At 42.3% G+C, this 20,075-nt stretch overlaps 1 protein-coding gene across 3 annotated transcripts; it reads left to right on the top strand.

Annotated features, from left to right (window-relative positions):
* The first annotated feature begins 1,761 nt into the window (after positions 1–1,761).
* LOC113417638 (metal transporter CNNM4-like) lies at positions 1,762–19,064 on the top strand. 3 transcript variants are annotated; one of them, XM_026676135.2, is made up of 7 exons: positions 1,762–3,138; positions 4,073–4,207; positions 5,444–5,572; positions 10,012–10,181; positions 10,704–10,803; positions 17,044–17,216; positions 18,008–19,064. In XM_026676135.2, exons 1-7 carry the CDS (start codon positions 1,782–1,784, stop codon positions 18,161–18,163), a joined length of 2,220 nt encoding a protein of 739 aa, XP_026531920.2. In that variant the 5' UTR covers positions 1,762–1,781; the 3' UTR covers positions 18,164–19,064. The 3 variants fall into 3 exon arrangements, with proteins under 3 accessions (XP_026531920.2, XP_087826789.1, XP_087826788.1); XM_087970663.1 differs by lacking the exon at positions 17,044–17,216 and having other exon boundaries at positions 18,008–19,058; XM_087970662.1 differs by lacking the exon at positions 10,012–10,181 and having other exon boundaries at positions 5,505–5,572; positions 18,008–19,058.
* Positions 19,065–20,075: the final 1,011 nt, after the last annotated feature.

Raw genomic sequence — 20,075 nt, forward strand, 5'->3', positions numbered from 1 at the left:
TTACAGTAATTGGCAGTCTCATATCCCACATAACAAAATAAGGGAAGGAAGTAGAGGGATGTTCATGAGGCACTGAGAAGGCAGAAGTCCATCTCTATGAGAGTGGCATTAACTGGAGACAATGGAAGTATAAAACATACTACACATCCAGGGGTGGGATTCAAATTTCTTAACAACCGGTTCTGTGGGCAAGGCCTAATTTGTGGGTATGGCTTCATGGTCATGTGACTGGGTGGGTGTGGCTTGCTGACTGGGCATGCTTGGTGGTCACATGGCTGGCTGGGTATGGCTTGTATGTAAATATTGTAAATATTTATGTAAATATTTATGTATTATATATTCAGCTCTGCTCTCAGGCCATTTCTCCTCCACCTCCCAATCCGCTGAATACCACCCCTGACTGGGCCTCAGGAAACCTTCCTAGGCCAAGGCAAAGCAGTACAACAGCAATTTAGATTAGCTAGAAAGCAGAAATCCGAGAGGGGGGGAAGGGAGGGGCCAGCCAGTGGCACGATTTGCCGGTTCTCCGAACTGCACAGAATCGTAACAGCCGGTTCTATAGAACTGGTCCGAACTGGTAGAATCCCACCCCTCTACACATCAGCTTATGGGAGATGGTCTATGTTGGTCTTCATAAAACTAGCTCCCTTCTGTAAAATACAACATTCAACATGTTCAGAACATAGAAAATTCTGGTGCCTAGGTGGTAGATGGCTCCTACCCCCAGCAAGAATAGCAAAGATATTCAAGGATAATTTGGTGAAGTGTTGGATATGTCATCAAAGATACCTGGATCATATTACCATATGTGGTGGACATGTACGGAAGCTCAAAGATATTGGACTAAAATACACACATGGCTGGAAAAATGACAAAACAGCATATAGACTTAAAAACAGAGACATTTTTATTGGGAATTTTATCTGAAGGTTACAACAGAGAATTGACATACCTGATTATTAATGTTTTAACTGCAGCTAGAATTGTATTTGCTCAAAATTGGAAAAATGAGAAAATTCCGATAGAGGAGGAGGTGATTAAGAAAATAATGGAATGTGCAGAAATTAGTAGATTAACATTAGCAATCAAAGAGCCAAGAAGAAAAACAGTATTATAAGATATGGGGTTTATTTTACCAATGGTTAGATAGAAAGATAGGAAATTGAAGAGCAATGATATGTTACAATTGATTATTTTGGAATGAATTATATAACATGAATAAAAATGAATAAGAACTGAGATTTGCTCAAAAGGATAATGTGGATTTGAAATTAAAGTCTAATGATGATGTAATAATAATATGATATGTCATAGAAAGTTAATTAATGCAATAAGAATGTAAACCTAAGAGGAAAAGACTATAGATATTGTGCACAAGAAATATGTACCAACCGACACTCTGTATAATTGAAAGTAGGTTTTATTTGTTGTTTTATGTTTATGTTTGTTTATGTTTGTTGTTAAAAATTAAAAAAAACTTTTTGAAAAAAAAAGGAAGAAATTTCTGGTGCCTTCAACTCAGACCGAACCAATCTACTGCAAGGGGCTTTGATGATGGTGGTGAGATTCAAAGTTGCCAGGTAAGAATGTAGAATGCAAATGAAGTGGGCGGGTCTGCATAGGTTTATGACATATACAGCTCCAGTTAGTGTGTGGTTTAATGAGTAACTGGAGGGAATCCATGGATACACTAAATAAAGGTAATTCTTCATAGACTTGATCCGTTGAGGTGTTTTGGTGGGTGACAGAAAGGAAGCGATTAGGTCACAGATCTGGTACTGATGCTTCCAAAGGTTCTTATGCTTCTTTTCTTTTTCCCGTGGCAAGATAGTACTGGGAAGGAAGTGCCACCCCTTAATGACACCATGATTATAGGCATGAGGCTGGAGAATAGTAGCAAGGCCCAGACAAGCATTTTGGAAAAGGGCATGATCCAAGTGGTGGAAGGAAGCCTGATCCACCTTCGGATCTATGGCACAGGCATCCACAGATTCAGCTGGAGGAGGATTCGGTTCGTGGAGACGACTTCCTTGAGTACTTTTATGAGGAACTTCTCAATCTGCCCTCAAAGAACAAGCGATTTATTGATACAGCCGTACAGCGATGGTGTGCAAAATACTTCTGCCATACTCTCTGTGAAGGTCCAAATCCTGCGGAAGAATATCCACTTCAAGGACTACATGATGTGCCTTGAGGACCGTCATGGGAAATCACGCCAGTTGCTCAAGGATAGTCATTTGCTCCTCCGAGTGATAGAGGACAAAGCTTTGCACCTACCCCGCTGGCTTCAAATTGCCGTGGTAGTTACCCTCTTGATGCTCTCGGGGATGTTTAGTGGTCTCACCCTAGGCCTAATAGCCCTTGACCCAATGGGATTGCGCATTGTGAAAAATTGTGGCACGCCTAAGGAGAGGGAATATGCCACCAAGATTGAACCCCTCCGAAGGAAGGGGAATTATTTGCTCTGTTCTTTGCTGATTGGTAACGTTTTAGTCAATTCTTCTCTCACCATATTGTTGGACACAGTTATTGGGGAAAACATTTGGTCTATTGTGCTCTCTACTATTTCCATCGTCCTCTTTGGGGAGATCCTTCCACAGTCCATCTGCTCCCGCCATGGTTTGGCAGTAGGTGCCAACACCGTCTTGATCACCAGGTTCGTTATGCTAGTCACATTCCCGGTCGCTTATCCTATCAGTAAGATGTTGGACTACCTCCTTGGGAAAGAAATGGGCACTGTATACAACCGAGAGAAACTGATGGAGATGCTTCGATTGACTCAGCCTTATAACGACTTGTTGAAAGAAGAGCTGAATATCATCGAAGGAGCCCTGGAGTTGAGGACTAAGATAGTGGAAAATGTCATGACCCCATTAAAAGACTGCTTCCTTGTCAGCAGTGATGCCATCCTGGACTTTGACACAATGACTGAGATCCTACACAGTGGCTACACCCGGATCCCAATCTACATGAAGGAAAAGACGAACATTGTTGACATGCTGTATGTCAAAGATCTTGCATTTGTCGATCCAGATGATCGCACCCCACTCAAGACAATCACCAAGTTTTACAGTCACCCAATCCACTATGTTTGCAACACCACCAGGCTAGATTCTGTGCTCGAAGAATTCAAAAAAGGTAATGACAGAGTGGATTTCATGCCGGCTTTGGGATGGTTTATAAAATAGAACAATTAAGGGATGTTTAGGACAGGCAAAAGTGGTTGTCCTACTTTTTTAAAAAAAGCGGTAACAATTTTTTTTTGTAAAATGTATATTTGCAGTAGAATTTCTCTATCATTTTTAATACTATAATTATTGAACAGGACTAGAGAGAGATGTCTAAAACAGGCCACTCAAACTGGCAGCCCATGGGCCAGATGTGTCACATGTAGGCCACCCCCACCCCAGCTCCACAAACCCCCAAAACACCACAATAACTCATGATGCATCACGTGATGTGATCGAGTTTGACGCCCGTGGTCTAAAATATTGATCCAAAGTGCCTTCTATGTTCAAGATAGAAGCAAGAGTTTGTATAAACTGTAGTAAGACAATATGTAAGGCAATAAGCATCCCTGCTCTGAACCAGAAAGGTAAAGATAAAGGCTTCCTTTGTCCAGTTGTGTCTGACTCCAGGGCATGATATTCATCTCTGTTTCTTAGACGAGGGAACCAGCATTGTCCGAAAACGTTTCTGTGGTCATGTGGCCAGCATGACTATATGCTGAGGTGCACGGAACACAGTAACCTTCTTGTTGAAGTGGTGCCTGTTTATCTACTCGCATTTGAATGCTTTTGAACTGCTCGGTAGGCAGGAGCTGGGGCAAATAATGGGTGCTCCTCCTGTTGTGCAGTGCCCGGGTTTTCAACCCAGGCTGTCAGTTTTCCACCTGACCAGCTCAGCGTCTTTAACCACTGAGCTTTTATGCCCCCTAGCTCTGAACCAAGATGACATGAAATAGGTTCATCAGACATAACCTTTACTAGATTTTACAAAGCCGAATTCTATTTTTAAAGGACTATTTTGATGTGGCTCTGATCACAACAAAATAACTTAATCTGTCCCACAGGTAAGTCTCACCTGGCCATTGTCCAAATGATGCATGAGCTTAATCAGGAACCAGAAGTGGTAGGCTTAGTAACCTTGGAGGATATCATTGAAGAAATCATCAAGTCTGAAATTGTGGATGAATCGGATATTTACGGTTAGTTTTATTCTTAATTAGTTGTAGAAAATGGTTGTAATCAAATATGTGAGGGAGACAACAACAGACAGAATCTCACTCTATATGAACGGTCACACATTTTGTGGGACTTTAAAGATGAATGTGTTTATTATAGCAAAAAGATTCTGGTAATCATCATAATAAACATATTAGTCTTTGAAGATCCTACAACATCCTTTTTGTTTCTGATGCTAATGGTTTCTCTTCTGCAAATGGTTTTGATAGAAACCCTGTATAATTATATACCTGAGCCTCACTTTTGAAGGGTGAGGAGTTTTAGAAAAGTCGAAACTTACCCCAGATTCAGCTTCTTTAAATGAAGCTCCTCAGGAACATAGTTTCTTTATGTAATATAGGCAGTCTCTGTGTCACTTCAGAAGGCATAATGAAGAAAAAATATGCAAAATTAAGCAAACCAAAGGGAAGAGAACTACCAGGAGCAAACAATCAGAACACTTGTGAATAGAAGCTTTATTGCTAGTCACCTATGTTACAAGAATCTTGCAAGACTAACTGCATTCCCTTGGGAATGGTCAGGTAAAACTTCAAGGATTCTGTGGGAGGTCAGGCTTCTGATGCTTTCTGTACCACAAGGATTCTAAACTAGACCCCCTCTTAACACCTCCCTCCAATCTAGCTGGAACTGCTTGAAACTGATGCAAAGGGGTGGAAAATACATGGGTTTCTCCTCCTGTCCACATGAAGTTTTATCATCTGGAAATAACTCTCATTCCTTTCCATATGCTCCTGAGTTAGCATCAGGACACTCTATATAAATCATATTTGTGACTGTGGAATACAGTTCCCTGTATTTCCTATTTTATTGCATTTATATCCCACTTTTTCTTTTAGATTCTTTGAACTACATCCCTACATCTTTTATATCTTCTCACTTTTTATATATATTTTTTATAATATTTTTTTTCCTGATGAATCCTCTACAGCTTTTCACCCACCCTCCCACCTTATGTTGGTCTATGACTGTAGTAAAGATATGACTTGATGGGATTTGAACCTGGTGGGGTAGGCTGAGAGAGTAGCAGGCCCAAAGTCGCACACAGTTAAGTGGAGATTTGAATCCGGTTCTCTCCACTTCAACTCCATCCCCTAGACAATATCCACCCTGGTGGTGCTCAGTGAAACAGAGGGAGTGGCTAGCATGGGTGTCCTGCATGAATGTGTAAGTGACCTTTTCTTTGCTTTTCCCTTTTGCAGTTGACAATCGATCTAAAAGAAAAGTCACTGGGCTCAGGAAGTGGGATTTTTCTGCTTTCAGGGATTATGAAGCCGAAGCAAAGATCTCCAAGCAGCTACTCTTGGCTGCCCATCGCTTCCTCTCCACAGGTAGGACATCAGGCACAAGCCCAAAGCTGACACACCAAACCCAATCGAATCCAATCCTCTATTTGCTTAATACGACTTCAGCAACAGAGTGGACAATGTTTGGAATACTCTACCTGACTCTGTGGTTTCTTCCCCAAACCCCAAAAACTTTAACCTTAGACTGTCTACTATTGACCTCAGAGGTCTGTAGGGGGCGTGCATAAGTGCACCAATGTGTCTACCGTCCCTGTCCTATTGTATCTATCTCATGTATTCAAAACTATATTTATTCTTATACCTGTATCTTGTAAGCGATTGACAAATCAAATAAATACAAATACAAAATACAAATCCAAATGGACAGAATCTTGCTGAACTAAAGTTATAACCTTCTTCCCTACTTGATGTATCCTCAGAACATCTAGGGTATTTTACAGCCCCCAGGCCACATCCGGTCCTTTGAATGTCCTTGCCTGGTCTGTGTGAGGTCAATCAGACATTAGAAGTCAAAAATAAATCAGCGTATGCCATGCACGCAATGCAACTCCATGGCTTTTACTTTGAAGGTGACTGTAATTTCCCCCCCCCTTCAATTTCTGCATGCGTGTGTGCCTATGCACCTTGACAGTAACGGGTTGGTCCTATTGGTTTGGTCCTCCATAACAATCCCAGTTTCCCATGTGACCTCCTTGGGAAGATCAATTGCCCACCTCTGTTCAAGGCAGGAGTGGGATTCTACTGGTTCAGACAGGTTCTATAGAACTGGTTGTTATGATTCTGCGCAGTTCGGAGAACTGGCAAATCGTGCCTCTGGCTGGCCCCACCCCTCTCCTCCCCACCCAGTCAGTCCTTATTGCGCATGCCTACCATCACTGACTGCGTTCTTCTCCAACCAGTCACTCCTTAAGGTATTTCTTCCACCACTCCCGATGATCAGCTGTTCTGACGATCAGCTGTTCTGACGATCAGCTGTTCCGACGATCAGCTGTCCCGACGATCAACTGTGCCGGGATCCCCCTCACTGTCTTACTGCTTCACCCAGGAGGCTTCCCTGAGGCCCAGGAGGCAAAAAGGGGCATGGGGTGAGACGGGGGGAGCTCCCCCATTGTGCTCCGTTTTTTGCCTTCCTGGCTCCAGGAAAGCCTTCTGGGAGCAAAAATGCCCCCACAGGAGGTTTCCCTGAGGCCCAGGTGGCAAAAAAGGGAGGGGGTTGCAAAAAACCCCCCACAAGAAGTCACACCCACCCAGTCACGCCCACCTAGCCATGCCCACAGAACCAGTTATTAAATAAATTGAATCCCACCCCTGATTCTAGGGTGTGGTTACCCTGAATCTCTCCCCCCACCTGCCATCCAGCTCAGGACAGGGACCTCTCTCTGTGGTGCTACCCCCACTGCTCCTCCAGGTGCCCATTCCATTACACAGGAGTCCATAACAGAGTTCTCTGGCAACAGCAACTCAACAGCAACTCATCACTCATCAATTGGCTCTGCTTGGCAACAGCATAAATGGAACAGAGGCAATGCTTGGCACTGAACAGGTAGCCCTGAACTTACAACCATTTGTTGTTGTTGTTGTTTTTAACAACTTTTATTCAGTTTTTCACTTTAAAAACAAAAATCTCTTTTTAGTGGGCAACATATTTCCGGGTCATCACCTTTACATACAAATATGACAGCAATTATACATTCATATATGCTTACTTAATTCTATTATTACCTTTTCCATTCCAAATTTTCAGTAAGGAGAGAAACAAACACATTAATTCTAGCCTCTTTCATTAATCTCAGTCGAAACATCTTTTTGTTTCATTTCAATTATTTCAAATATAATCCTTTAATATTTATTTTAAAAATAAAGATAAACAATATGTGTTTGCCTAATAATAATAATAATAATTAATAATAATAATAAAGTTACCAATGTCTCTCCTTGCTTTTAATAGTCTGTATTAACTTATTAATTTAGCTGGTTCTTTAGTTTGTCATATTCCCTTTCCATTACACATTCTTTTTATGAATTCTAGATTAATACAAATTTTAACACTAAAAAACAAAAACAAACAAGTATAGGTTTCCCCCCTTTTACTGTTTTGAGTGTGACACTTCAATGATTAAAATATACCTTTATTCCCTCATCTTGATTCCCAATAAACCATTATTTTTAAGAAGTTACAATAATAATCATTACATCTTTTCAATTGGATTCCGCAGCATATTTCCCCCCCCCCCTTGATTTTTAATAAGAGTTATCAATATCTATATTACCCTATTTTCTAAATATTTTTAATTGCAGAAATATTCTTATTACTCCTTGTCACCCTGCAGAATCCCCTTTTTAATTCATCAACCATTATCTCTGAAAAACAATTTCTTTTCAACATTTTACTATTTCTGTATTTCTTTATTTCATGCACCTGTTTCTTACTGCTTCTCCTCTTTTCCCCATATCTTTTCTCATTCCAGTTTATATCCCTCTTTCTTAATATCTTCCTTTCCCCCTTTCTGCTGTGTCTTTCTGCCTTTCCTGACTTCACCCCTTCCTAAGAGGTATCCCCTCTTTTGATTGCCTTCTTAAGTCTCAACTTTTTAACCTTCCTTCTTTCCCCACTTCTTTGTAGCGTTCTTTGTGTTAATTGTCTATTTAAAATGTCTTCTCCTTGAGTCGACTCCTCCTCCTCTGAAGCTTTCTTCTTGTTCTTCAATCTCCATTTCCATTTTTTCTAACACAGAGCAAAGTGATTCGCCTCTTTCCTGTAGTAATTCTCTCATATTTTTAAGTTCCATTTTTAATTCCCAAAGAGATATCATCATTACACACTCTTATATTTTATGATCGTTAAAGTCCACAAAAAAACCACTTTTACTTTCCTTCTTTCTTCTTTCAATTTTCTAAAGTTTTCAGTTATTCCAGCCCAGGGTCTATACCAAAAACATCAGTCAACCCCACAGTCAGTCTTTCCTTGCTTTTTTCTTTATTCTGGTTCTGCTTTCACTTTCTAAGATTCTTACTTTGTTTCAATATTTCTGTAATGTTATATCCACACAAGTTCATTCAGAAACAGGATGCTTTCCCTTTTGTTTGAGCTCAAGTTTTTGTCAAAAGGTGACACTCTCCATTATACAAAGTCTTCACCTTTTTCCCCTATTTTTTTATTTAGGGTTTTTCGAACCTCAATATTCCAGCACAGTCCAGTCTCCAATTTATTATTATTTTTTTGACAATCTTAAGTCCAGCTTTATTTTATGCCTGTTTATTCCCAAAATATTTTAGTCCAATTTTGTTAAATCTTTAGTTCCAGCTTCTTGCTTTCCCGGTTCGAACCCCCGCTTAGCTGTCAAAAATATTTTCTTTTTTTTCTCTCTGTCCCTTTGTAATTTCGCCGCTCACTTTTCTTTTCTTAAAAATTCCATGTTACCTTAATCCCGGGGTACTTTTGTTTAGTTGTATTGCCCAGTTGTCCCGGTTCAGATGTTATCCACCTCTTTTTTCCCTCCTGCACAAATCTTAATCCAGCTGAGTCGTCCTCTTCAGGGTGGCCATTTTAAACCACCGCTGCAGTCGTCTTCGGGGGGAAAAAAACCAAGCCCGGGGGGGGGGGGAGATGCGGCTCCCCTCAACCTGGCTTGCGGCTTCCCCTTACTCTGCCGCCCCTCCAAGGCAGCTTCAGCCCCTAATCATAATAATTGGGGCTCTCCAACGAAAGAGCACGGACCATAGCCGCAGTGAGTCGCGATCTACCGTCCGTCAGTGAGGAGGCTCCGCCTTCTTCCCAACTTACAACCATTTGTTAAGCAACCATCCTGAGTCACAAAGGCTCTGAAAAAAGTGACTTATGACCAGTTCTTGGACAACTGTCATAGCATCTCCACGGACACACGATCAAAATTTAGACGCTTGGTATTTATGATGACTGCTCACCCCAGGGCCATGTGATTATCATTTGCCGTCTTCTCAGGGGCTTCTGACAAACGAAGCGAATAGGGGAAGCTGGGTTTGTTGAATGATCATGTGATTCTGGTAATAATGGCAGTGATTCACCTAACCTCCCTCTCCTCCCCCCCCCGGGCAAACAAGGTGGTAAAATAGGACATGACTCTGTTAAGAACCATCTTCCTTAGCGTAAAGAATTCCGATCCCAATGGTGCTCGTAAATTGAGGACAACCTCTATCTGAGTTGGCAGGAAGACTTTATTACTTCAGCAGCTGAAATAAAGTGTTCAATTTCAACACTGGAGGCTTTTAAAGAAGAGACTGCCATCGATAGCCATCGATCAGAAATAGTATAGGTCTCCTGCGAGAGCAGGGGGTTGGAATAGATGACCTCCCAGGTCCCTTCCAACTCTGTTACTTACTGTGTGTTACAGCTTTGGAGGAATATTTATGCCCTGAGACTTTAGTTCTCGGGAAGAGATGTCCTTGGGAACACTCATGCCTATGGCCTTTCCCCCATCCTGCAGAGATCCTGCAATTTTGCCCCAGCCTCATCTCTGAAAAATACCTGTTGCGCCTGCTGAAGCACCGAGATGTCATCTGTGAGCTGAAGTTTGACGAGAACTTCAAGGACTCCCCCCACCATTACTTGTACACACGGAATAAGATGGCAGATTACTTCATCCTCATCTTGCAGGTACCATGCAGTCTTCTCTTCTCCCTTCAGCCTCATGAATAGGCCTTTTCCACTAATACAAATGGGCAGTGGTGGGAATCCATTTTTTTTTATTACCGGTTCTGTGGCCGTGGCATGGCTTGGTGGGCGTGGGCTTGGTGGGCGTGGCTTGGTGGGCGTGGCAGGGGAAGGATACCGTAAAATCTCCATTCCTTCCCCACTCCTGGGGGAAGGTTACTGTATAATCCCATTCCCTCCAGTGGTGGGATTCAATTTTTTTTTACAACTGGTTCTGTGGGCGTGGCAGGGGAAGGAAATCTCCAGTCAGAGGTGGGATTTGCCGGTTCTCTGAATTACTCAAAAGTTCCGCTACCAGTTCTTCGGAACTGGTCAGAACCTGCTGAATACCACCTCTGCAACTGGGTGGCCCAGGAGCCCCACTTCCATATTTCAGGTAAAGTGCTATTGTCATCCCAGGTGCAGCCCAGTTCAATTCTTCACCGCCAGGATGGTTTCCCGACTATAACCTTCTCTCTATTCCAGGGGAAAGTAGAGGTAGAAGCATGTAAAGAAAACATGAAGTTTGAGAATGGACCCTTCTCCTACTACGGGTTCATGGCTCTTGGGCCATCTATCCCAGCAGGTAATTTGCCGCTCTGCATTCTCTACTCACCTGTGTGCTTTGCCTAATGCAGTTGTGTCCAACCTTGGCAACTTTAAGGCTTGTGGACTCACAATCTTCCGTTTTTCTAGCTTGGTGCCTTAACCACAAGACCAAAGTAGCTTTTCTCTCACTAGACCAAATTCCTCTCTCTCTCTCTCTCTCTCTCTCTCTCTCTCTCTCTCTCTCTCTCTCTCTCTCTCCCTCCCCCCCTCCCTCCCTCCCTCCCTCCCTCTCTTTCCCTCTCCACCCCACTTTCCCCTCCCTCCCTCTCCACACACCTCCTCTCTTCTCTCTAGCTCATTCTATTTTTCTATTCTTTCTCTTTTCCCTGTCCTATTTTACTAAGCAACCATCGTAGCATATAGGTAATCCTCAACTTACAACCATTTGTTCAGCAGCTGTACAAAGTTACAACGGGCCTTGAAAAAGGTGACTTACAACCGGTCCTCACACTTATGACTATCACAGTTTCCCCACAGTCATAAGACCACAAACTAAGATGCTTGGCAACTGGCACGTATTTATAATGGCATCCTAGAGTCTTGTGATCACCGCTGGCTTCCGACAAGCAAAGTCAACATGGGAACTCACATTCACTTAACCGCTGCATGATTCACTTAACAACTGTGGACAAAAGTTGTAAACTGGGACATGGCTCACTTAACGACTGCCTTGCTTAACAAACTGAAATTCTGCTTCCAATTGTGGTCATAAGTTGAGGACTATCTGTACTGTATGGGCTTTCTCTGTTTCTGGGCCCAAGGCAGAGCAAACCTAACATTTATGGGGTGGGGGAGGGGGTGATAGAAACTACAGCTGTTTGTAATTTTTTTTAACAAAAAAACCCCACAATTCTATAGCAAGGGTCTTCATCAACTCCGAGGATTCCTGAGCTAACATGACTGGAGGAGGAACTCTGGGAGTTGAAATCTGCAAGTCTTAAAGCTGTCAAGTTTGAAGACCCCTGTTCTTATAGCATGAGCTTTGAAGCTTCATCCAAGTTATAAGGTTTAATTGCTGTCCTTGGCCTAAGATTCTACCAGTATCGTACCATATCTTTGATGTGATTTAAGATTCTTTGCTGATTAATCAATGACACTGGTAAGTCTAATGCTATCTGGCGCCCTCTGGTGGTTTGAATTGTAGCATCATTTACATATTAATTCTCTACCTTTAAAAAGTTTAGTATTTTTAGTATTTATTTGATTTGTCAATCGCTTACAAGATACAGGTATAAGAATAAATATAGTTTTGAATACATGATTCAGATACTTATAAGAAAAATAAAAAACAATAGGACAGGGACGGTAGGCACGATTGGTACGCTTATGCACGCCCCCTACAGACCTCTTAGGAAAGGGGTGAGGTCAATAGTAGACAGTCTAAGGTTAAAGTTTTTGGGGTTTGAGGAAGAAACCACAGAATCAGGTAGAGTATTCCAAACATTGACCACTCTGTTGCTGAAGTCGTATTTTCTGCAGTCAAGTTTGGTGAGGTTTACCTTGAGTTTGTATCTATTGTGTGCTCTTGTATTGTTATGATTGAAGCTGAAGTATTCATTTGCAGGTAGGACATTGCAATGTACGATTTTATATACTATATTTAGATCGGACCGGAGGTGGCGTAGTTCTAGGTTTTCTAGGTCTAGAGCAGTGGTCCCCAACCTTTTTGTACCAGGGACCAGTTTCAAGCAGAAACACTTTTTCAAGGACCGGCGGGGGGGAGATTCTATTTTCTATTTTCCATTCCCAAAACTTTATGTTTACCCTACAACTAGCATTAAAGACACCTGACTGCAGTCTCTCTAGTTCTAGGTCTTTCCCAGCTGTGTAGCTACAAAATTTCATGCAGATGTTTCTCTTATCTCTGTTTGGTGAAAACAGGAATTGAATGAGGAGCATTTAGTCAGTGTGTTTTCCCTAGGAAGCTCCTGTAGTCCTTGTTTAGGGATCATTCAGAGCTATGATGGACCTCTAACATCCAGCCCAGGAAGAAACTGCTTCAAAGAAGCCGGGGTGGCTTTTCCTGTCGCCGCACCTCCTCCAGCGCCCGTTCACCCCCACCCGCCCACCGCGCGGTTCAATCCAGTGCTCCGTTCTGCCTGCCTGCCTGCCTGCCTGCGTTTCTGGTTGTTTGGGAGCAGCTTTGGCTGAGAATAATAACTATTTGCCTCTTTTTATCAGCCGAAGCTTCTCCGAATCAACCAGAAACGAAGGCAGGCAGGCAGGCAGAACGGAGCACTGGATTGAACCGCGCGCGGTGGGGGGATGGATGGGGTGAACGGGCGCTCGGAGGAGCTGCGGCGACAGGAAAAGCCACCCGCCCCGGCTTCTTTGAAGCAGTTTCTTCCTGGGCTGATGGAGGAGCGAGAGAGCTACTGAGAGAGGAACGAGGCGGGAGGAAACCGAAGCCGCTGAGCCGGAGAGCAGGACAGGCTTTGGTTGCTTCCTCCCTACCCTTCTTTCATTTGTGTCCTTGATCCCTGATCCCAGCAGCATTCACCGAAGGCGAAAAAGCCGCCATTTAAAAAAATTTTATTTTCTTTGCGGCCTGGTACAGAGTGCTCCAGGGCCGGCACGGTCCGCGGCCCGGTGGTTGGGGACCCCTGGTCTAGAGTTTCAAGTCTGGTGGCGTAAGGTATTGTGCAATGAGTAGAGGAGCGGAGAACACTTCTTGTGAAATATTTCTGGACTTTCTCAACTGTGTTAATATCAGATACGTAATGTGGCTTCCAGACTGATGAGCTGTGTTCGAGTATTGGTCTAGCAAATGTTTTGTATGCTCTAGTTAGTAGTGTAATATTACCAGAGAAAAAGCTACGTAAGATTAGATTAACAACTCTTAATGCCTTTTTGGATATGTAGCTACAGTGGGCTCTAGCACTTAGATCATTAGAGATGAGTACTCCAAGGTCCTTGACAGAGTTTGGATCCTCAACAGGGTCTTGACTATTCAGCCTGTATTTTATTTTCTGATTTTTTCTGCCAATACGTAAGACAGAGCATAGGCAGTGTTGTGTTTGAAATATTTTTACTACCGATTCGATGGGCGTGGCTTGGTGGGGCACGCTTTGTGCGTGCGCACACACTTTGCGCATGCACCCCCCCCAAGTGCACACTATGCACAGACTCAGAGGCGTTTTGAGTCACCTCTTGCAATCTTGCGCTCTCCCTGACGCTTCAGCAGCTGCCCACGGCAATGTGCTGTGCCACACGAAGCAGCTGCACTTCAAAAGCAGGGGATAAAGGTGAAATGGGAGCCCATGCAGGCGGGTAGGCCCAACAGCAGAGCATGGGAGAGAACCGGTTCAGTCTCTGCTGCTCATTGCCGCTACCAGCTCGACAGAACCAGGCCAAACCGGTAGAATGCCATCACTATGCTCAGGGTATAACAATCACAGAACCCTAGGGTTGGAAGTCTTCTAGTCCAACAGGAGATCTTATTTCATCTCGGACAAAGGGTCCAATTTTTTTCTGGAAAAGAGCTAGACAAAGGCTGCATTTTCACAACCCTCTTATGCCAGTGATTGAATTAACTCATGTTTGCACAATGCATTGAATTGTTGGAAGAAAAACCCACCTGGTTCATTTCCAAGCTGCGAGAAAGACACTGGAAACAACATGGAGGCTGGAGGCTGATTGGAAAGAAAGGTTTATTGGTGAAAGAAACACCAGGGTTTGTGGTTCTGGTACAGCTGACAAAATGGAGTTGAAAGTGGGTGGAATTTTATACCTTCTGGATTCCTACGGGGGTCATGTAGGGGTCATGGCTGGCTCTATAGGCAAAAGAAGAAGTGTACATCCTAGGTGTTTGTCTGAGCTAATTTTGTCAACTTTTTATTTGTTGCTTCTCTGAGGTTCTGTCTTGACCCAGTCTTTCTGAATGGATGACCAAATCTGCATTTCTAAAAGCTGGCCTGCTCAGTTTCTGCTTGGGGCAGAGAAACTGGGGTTGGTGTCTGCCTCCCTTAAGATTTTTTTTCCCATTTCTCCTTTAGGAGAGATATTTTATCCTGCCTTTTTAAATATTTCCCAAAATATTTCATTCTTCTAGAAGAAGGGGGTGGGCTTCCTACAGTATCATCATCAAAAGATGCAAGTTGGAGTTATACAGCATGCTAAACCCTTCCAAAATTAACCAGATGAACCTTAAACAAGTTAATATCTTGTCAATTGGAACCAATTAGCATGGTTGCCTATCTTGCAAAAGCAGCTGTGAGCTTAAAACTCAATCTGTTGTGCAAACTGAGTTTTAACAACCAAAGTAAAAAACAGTGTTGCGTGTTTTACTTTGTCTTCTTCATGAAAGCCACCTTGAAGAATAGAATAGAATAGAATAGAATAGAATAGAATAGAATAGAATAGAATAGAATAGAATAGAATAGAATAGAATAGAATAGAATAGAATAGAATAGAATTCTTTGTTGGCCAAGTGTGATTGGACACAAGGAATTTGTCTTGGTGCAAATGCTCTCAGTGTATATAAAAGAAAAGATACAACCATCAAGAGTCAAGAATCATCAGGTACAACACTTAATGATAGTCATAGGGTACAATAAGCAATTGAATGATACTAGGAAGTGGGAGTGGATGGGTGATAAGGAGTGATGAGAAGATTAATAGTAATAGTAGTGCAGACTTTGTAAATAGTTGGACAGTGCTGAGGAATTATTTGTTTAGCAGAGTGATGGCGTTTGGGAAAAAACTGTCCTTGTGTCTAGTTGTTCTGGTGTGCAGTGCTCTATAGCGTTGTTTTGAGGGAAGGAGTTGAAACAGTTTATGTAAGCGATTGACAAATCAAATAAATAAATAAATAAAATGTGAGGGGTCTGTAAATATTTTCACAGCCCTCTTTTTGACTCGTGCAGTATACAGGTTCTCGATTGAAGGCAGGTTGGTAGTAGTTGTTTTTTCTGCAGTCCTAATCATTCTCTGACATCTTGAAAGATAGCTAAGGGGAAAAGGGGGAACTTGTGGTAGCTAGAAAATCTGGCTGCCCCTGTATTTGCTCAAAGAGGCTGTAATTTAGTTAATTATTACATTTATTTACTGCCCATCTCATTTCAAAGCGACTCTGTGGCTCTGGGTGATTCAAGAGCTGGAGAAGCTCTTCCTGAAACTCTGAGGAGCCCAACTAGTCAATGTCTGCATTTCCCCACCCTGCTCAGTCCCCAAAGGATTGGCCTGCTTTTGCTGTGTGAATCCAGTCATTATAGTTTATAAACCTAATTAAAGGGACCATGGCATCTTCAGAGAAGGAAGCTTAAATAAACCATACTTTAGTACATAGTAAATGCCCCAGTTGAAAAGGCTTAGAGTCATGCCCCTGTCGGAATCTGATTATGAGGGGGAGGCTGAGCAGCTGACAGGGAGTGGGAGTGTGGCTCCGTTGGCTGTGGAAGAAACTGGGGAAGGGCAAAGTCCGGCTGGGCAGAGCAGGGGAGAGGTAGGGCAAGGCAGAGGGAATTCAGAGGAAGATCCAGGCCCACCCCCTCTTCATCCTAGAGCACACAGGGAGGAACGGAGAAGGGAGCAATGTGAGTTGCGTGGCTTACGGAGGAGGAAAGGGCCCTGATTCCCTTCATTAGCTGCAGCTGGGAACACAGTGTTTAAAAAGGGAGTTTGTGCACAGCAACTTGTTGGAAACAAATTTTGTATTTTGTTTTATCGAGGCTTATCTGGGTCCCTGGCGTCTTCCCAATTGTGTGTGTTTTGTTGGCCTTTGAAGTCTGCAATTCTTTATCCTGCCCTGTCCAGTTAATTGCTGCAATGTGGTTTGTGTGGATTTTTATTTACAGTTTGTATGTACTTTGTTTCGGACTGAATTTCCTCCACTTAAAAACTGTTCTTGGGAGAGTTTTGTCTCCAGCCGAAGGTAACTAACTGGACACTGGTGGAAAAGTTGGAGGTATTAAAGGGACTTTTCTTACTTATGTGACTGTGTTGCCTTTGTGCCACACCCCGGGTCATCACACTAAGTCTGGAGTGATGGATAGGTGCAGTGGTGGGATTCAGCCAGTTCGCACTGCTTCGGGAGAACCGGTTGTTAACTTTCTGAGCAGTTTGGTGAACTGGTTGTTGGAAGAAATCATTAAGGCAGAGAACCAGTTGTTAAGTTATTTGAACCCCACCACTGGATAGGAGAATACAACGACGAACAAGTTGGAGAGAGGATTGAAGCAGAGGATACAATTCTTGTCTCCTTGTCTACACTGCCTAGGGATTGAGGCCAGCTCTGCAGCTCGTTTGAGCAGCATCAGCCGGAAGAGCTATGAACAGACGAGTTCTGCCTTCATTAGCAGCATCAGCACCAACCAGGTTCTCCCCAGCACCAGCCTGCAATATATGGCTGACTTCACTGTCCGAGCCCTCAGTGACCTGCTGTATATCAAGGTGAGCCAGTTGTGTGAGACTCAGAAATCTGTCCTAAGCTGTAAATAGCCCAGTAATTGTAGATCAGATTAAGAGAACCCATGATCTTGTAGACATTGCTCAACGGTGTCAACAGAAACATCTGGAGAACCAATGGTTACTCACTTCTATCAACGATTGCCTTCTATCCAATTCTAAGGAACATAATTAACATTCAATTGATTTACTAGTTCCCTCCCTTATTTAGGGACAGGCAAAATATTATAGTGGCAGATTTGTATGAAGGCTGAATCTCCAGTTCTAGCATATTTCTACAAGAAAACTTTCCTCAACCCGATGCCCTCCCTCTGCGCACAAGTTCCATAACTTTAGAGATCTGGCACAGTTCTCTATTTGTCCAGCTTGGTTTGGCAGCTTTGCTGTCCGGTCCACCTTTCCAGTCTATATGTGGCTCAGTGGTTACACTCATATCACATGAAGCATGTTATTTATTTAGTTTGGGCTTCATCTGATGTCTGACTCCAGCTAAATCTTTATTCTACAAACCATGGCTACACTAATCATGGCTTCGCATGCTAAGCCAACCCAGTCAATCTCCTTGGTTTCTGTTTGGTCCATTTGCCTCAGAGCTTCTTCTCAACTAGAGAAAAAGCTTAGATCGCCACTTTCTGATCCTCTCTGGTTTCATGTCTGGCTGGTTCCTCCACAAAGTAGCTGGGAGAAACCTCTGGAGCACCATCTCCCAAATTATCCCATGCCTTTGATTGGCCGGTGGCAAGTTCCTGAATAGTTGCTTTCTCTTCCTAATCCAGATCACACAGGAGCAATACCAGAACTGTTTAATGACCTCCTTAATAGACAGCAACTCTGGAGAAGCAACTACGAAGACACCTGACCTCTTGAACCCTCTCCCAGACAACTCTCCACCCAGTTTGAATATGGCCAGAAAGACATCTGAATCAGAATGAAAACATCATTGAAACAAATCACAAGGACCTGATTCTAGACAGCCTTCTGCTTGAACCCCAACATTTGCCTTCCAGTTGCTATCTGAGGTCCTTTATGTCACAAGATAATCCATTGATCATCTTCAGGATGACAAACTCCACATTTGAGAAGTGAGGAAGCTCTTGTCTACTTACCTTTTTTTCCCTTCAAAAATGCACTCTACATCTTTCTTCGTTTTTGGTTGGTTTAGGGACTGCCACTAATGCAAGTTGTTGTTTTCTATATATCAATGGGGGAGGAGAAAGATTTTCATTGATCCTATGGGAAAAGCATCATTGATCCTCAAAAGGGAAAAGGTGAGAACTCTCGCCTCACATGTTTGCAATGAGATTTGCTTACTCGCACTTCTTTCTGAATTAACAAAACAAAGCAGTCTTATTAATAAAACAAACACAAGCATTTGTTGAGCCTTAGGAATTTTTGCCTAAACTCTGTTGAAATGAGTACAACTTGGCAACCGTTCCTTCATTGCAGAAGATTATATTTGTATAGGCTTGATTCTGCTTAAAAGGAATACTTTAGAAGGTTTCAGAATGCAATTCTGCAGCAAAAACATGTTTATTTCTACGAGACAGAGAATGCTTAGGGGATTATACCCGGAGAAGTGGATGACATCTCCTGTTTCAAAAAGCTACCTATTTAACAAGTGGATAGTAATTATTTTCGTCTGCTTTTCTGTCTGTACTTTTTCTTCTCATAAATCAGCTCACTATTTATTTGAGTTTGCTACAGGCCACTTTGATAGAAATGTGTGATTTTTCCGTTTAAATGTGGAATTTCCTTATATATAAAATTATGCTACTTGCTCATGTGTAAAATGGGGTTTCTACTTTTGAGTTGATAATAAAATGCACATTTTTTATCCTTTGGATGTGTTCTGTCAGGATTTTATATCCAAAAAGGACGTCCAGAGTATGTTTAAAAAAAAAATCAAGATGATGTGATGTCTAAAAATGGGCAGAGATTCAATTGTTCTTTTATTGGTGCCATCTTCATTTTTTGACCATACTTGAGGATATCTATGTTCTACTAACATTAAGGGTCACACTCATGTGATGATGCCCCATGTAATTATCTATTCTTTTAGCTACTCCATAATATTTGAATAATATTATTCGAAAATAGATGACAAAGCAAGCTCTCACACACCAAGAAAAGCAAGTCAATTAATGCCTAAGGTAGACCACCTTTAAACTCAGATGCCACTACAAACTTGCTTTCCTCCAATTATTCTTGAATAGAATTGTTATTCAAAGTAAATCCAGCAATTTCAACTAGGAGGATTGAGATTTTAGTCTTCTTCCAAGAAAAATAATAATAGCCTAAAACTGCTTTTTAAAAAGTCATAGCATAAGGTTCCTTTTCCAAACCTATGAAAAGATAGAAAAATCCAGACTAAACCATGCCTTCTTCATGCCAATTATTATAAACCCTGTTCTGCTTGATGGATAGATTCCCCCTCCTTGATCCACAAGGACATTTTAAAAACCTTGCAAAAGAGGGCCCACTGTAGTTTGCCATTCTCAGGGGCCCAAACAGTGTTAATTCTGTATCTTGATATCTATGGAGATTCTTAGTCATTCAGGTCACAGTTGTCTCAAAGGTGCTTTTTCAAAAGGCAACTGGACTCAAGGAAAAAAACAACAGTCCAGTTGCCTTTTGAAAAAGCAATGTTGATACTTTTGGATCTAAGGTATGTTAAAGATTTGTCTAAGTAGTTTCCTGGGTCCTTCTTTGCAGAAGAAGACAGGCAGAATATCTGCAAGCAATTCTTTGCCACAAGGTGTCCTTTATCGGAAGTGCTGCTTAGAGTAAATTCAGTTGAGAGGAAAAAATTACGAAGCACAGACCTGGAATTCACCTATAATTCCA

This window comes from Notechis scutatus, chromosome 8 (assembly GCF_049901735.1).
Source record: "Notechis scutatus isolate UNSWTSFEM ecotype Mainland chromosome 8, rNotScu1.2, whole genome shotgun sequence".
In the NCBI taxonomy this organism is placed as follows: domain Eukaryota; kingdom Metazoa; phylum Chordata; class Lepidosauria; order Squamata; family Elapidae; genus Notechis; species Notechis scutatus.

Excerpts from the sequence above, each read along its gene's own strand:
- LOC113417638 (XM_026676135.2), top strand. The coding sequence starts at position 1,782 with ATGCTTCCAAAGGTTCTTATGCTTCTTTTCTTTTTCCCGTGGCAAGAT. Across the intron at positions 3,139-4,072 it reads GCTCGAAGAATTCAAAAAAG|GTAAGTCTCACCTGGCCATT; the intron begins GTAATGACAGAG and ends TCTGTCCCACAG. Across the intron at positions 17,217-18,007 it reads GTGACCTGCTGTATATCAAG|ATCACACAGGAGCAATACCA; the intron begins GTGAGCCAGTTG and ends TTCCTAATCCAG.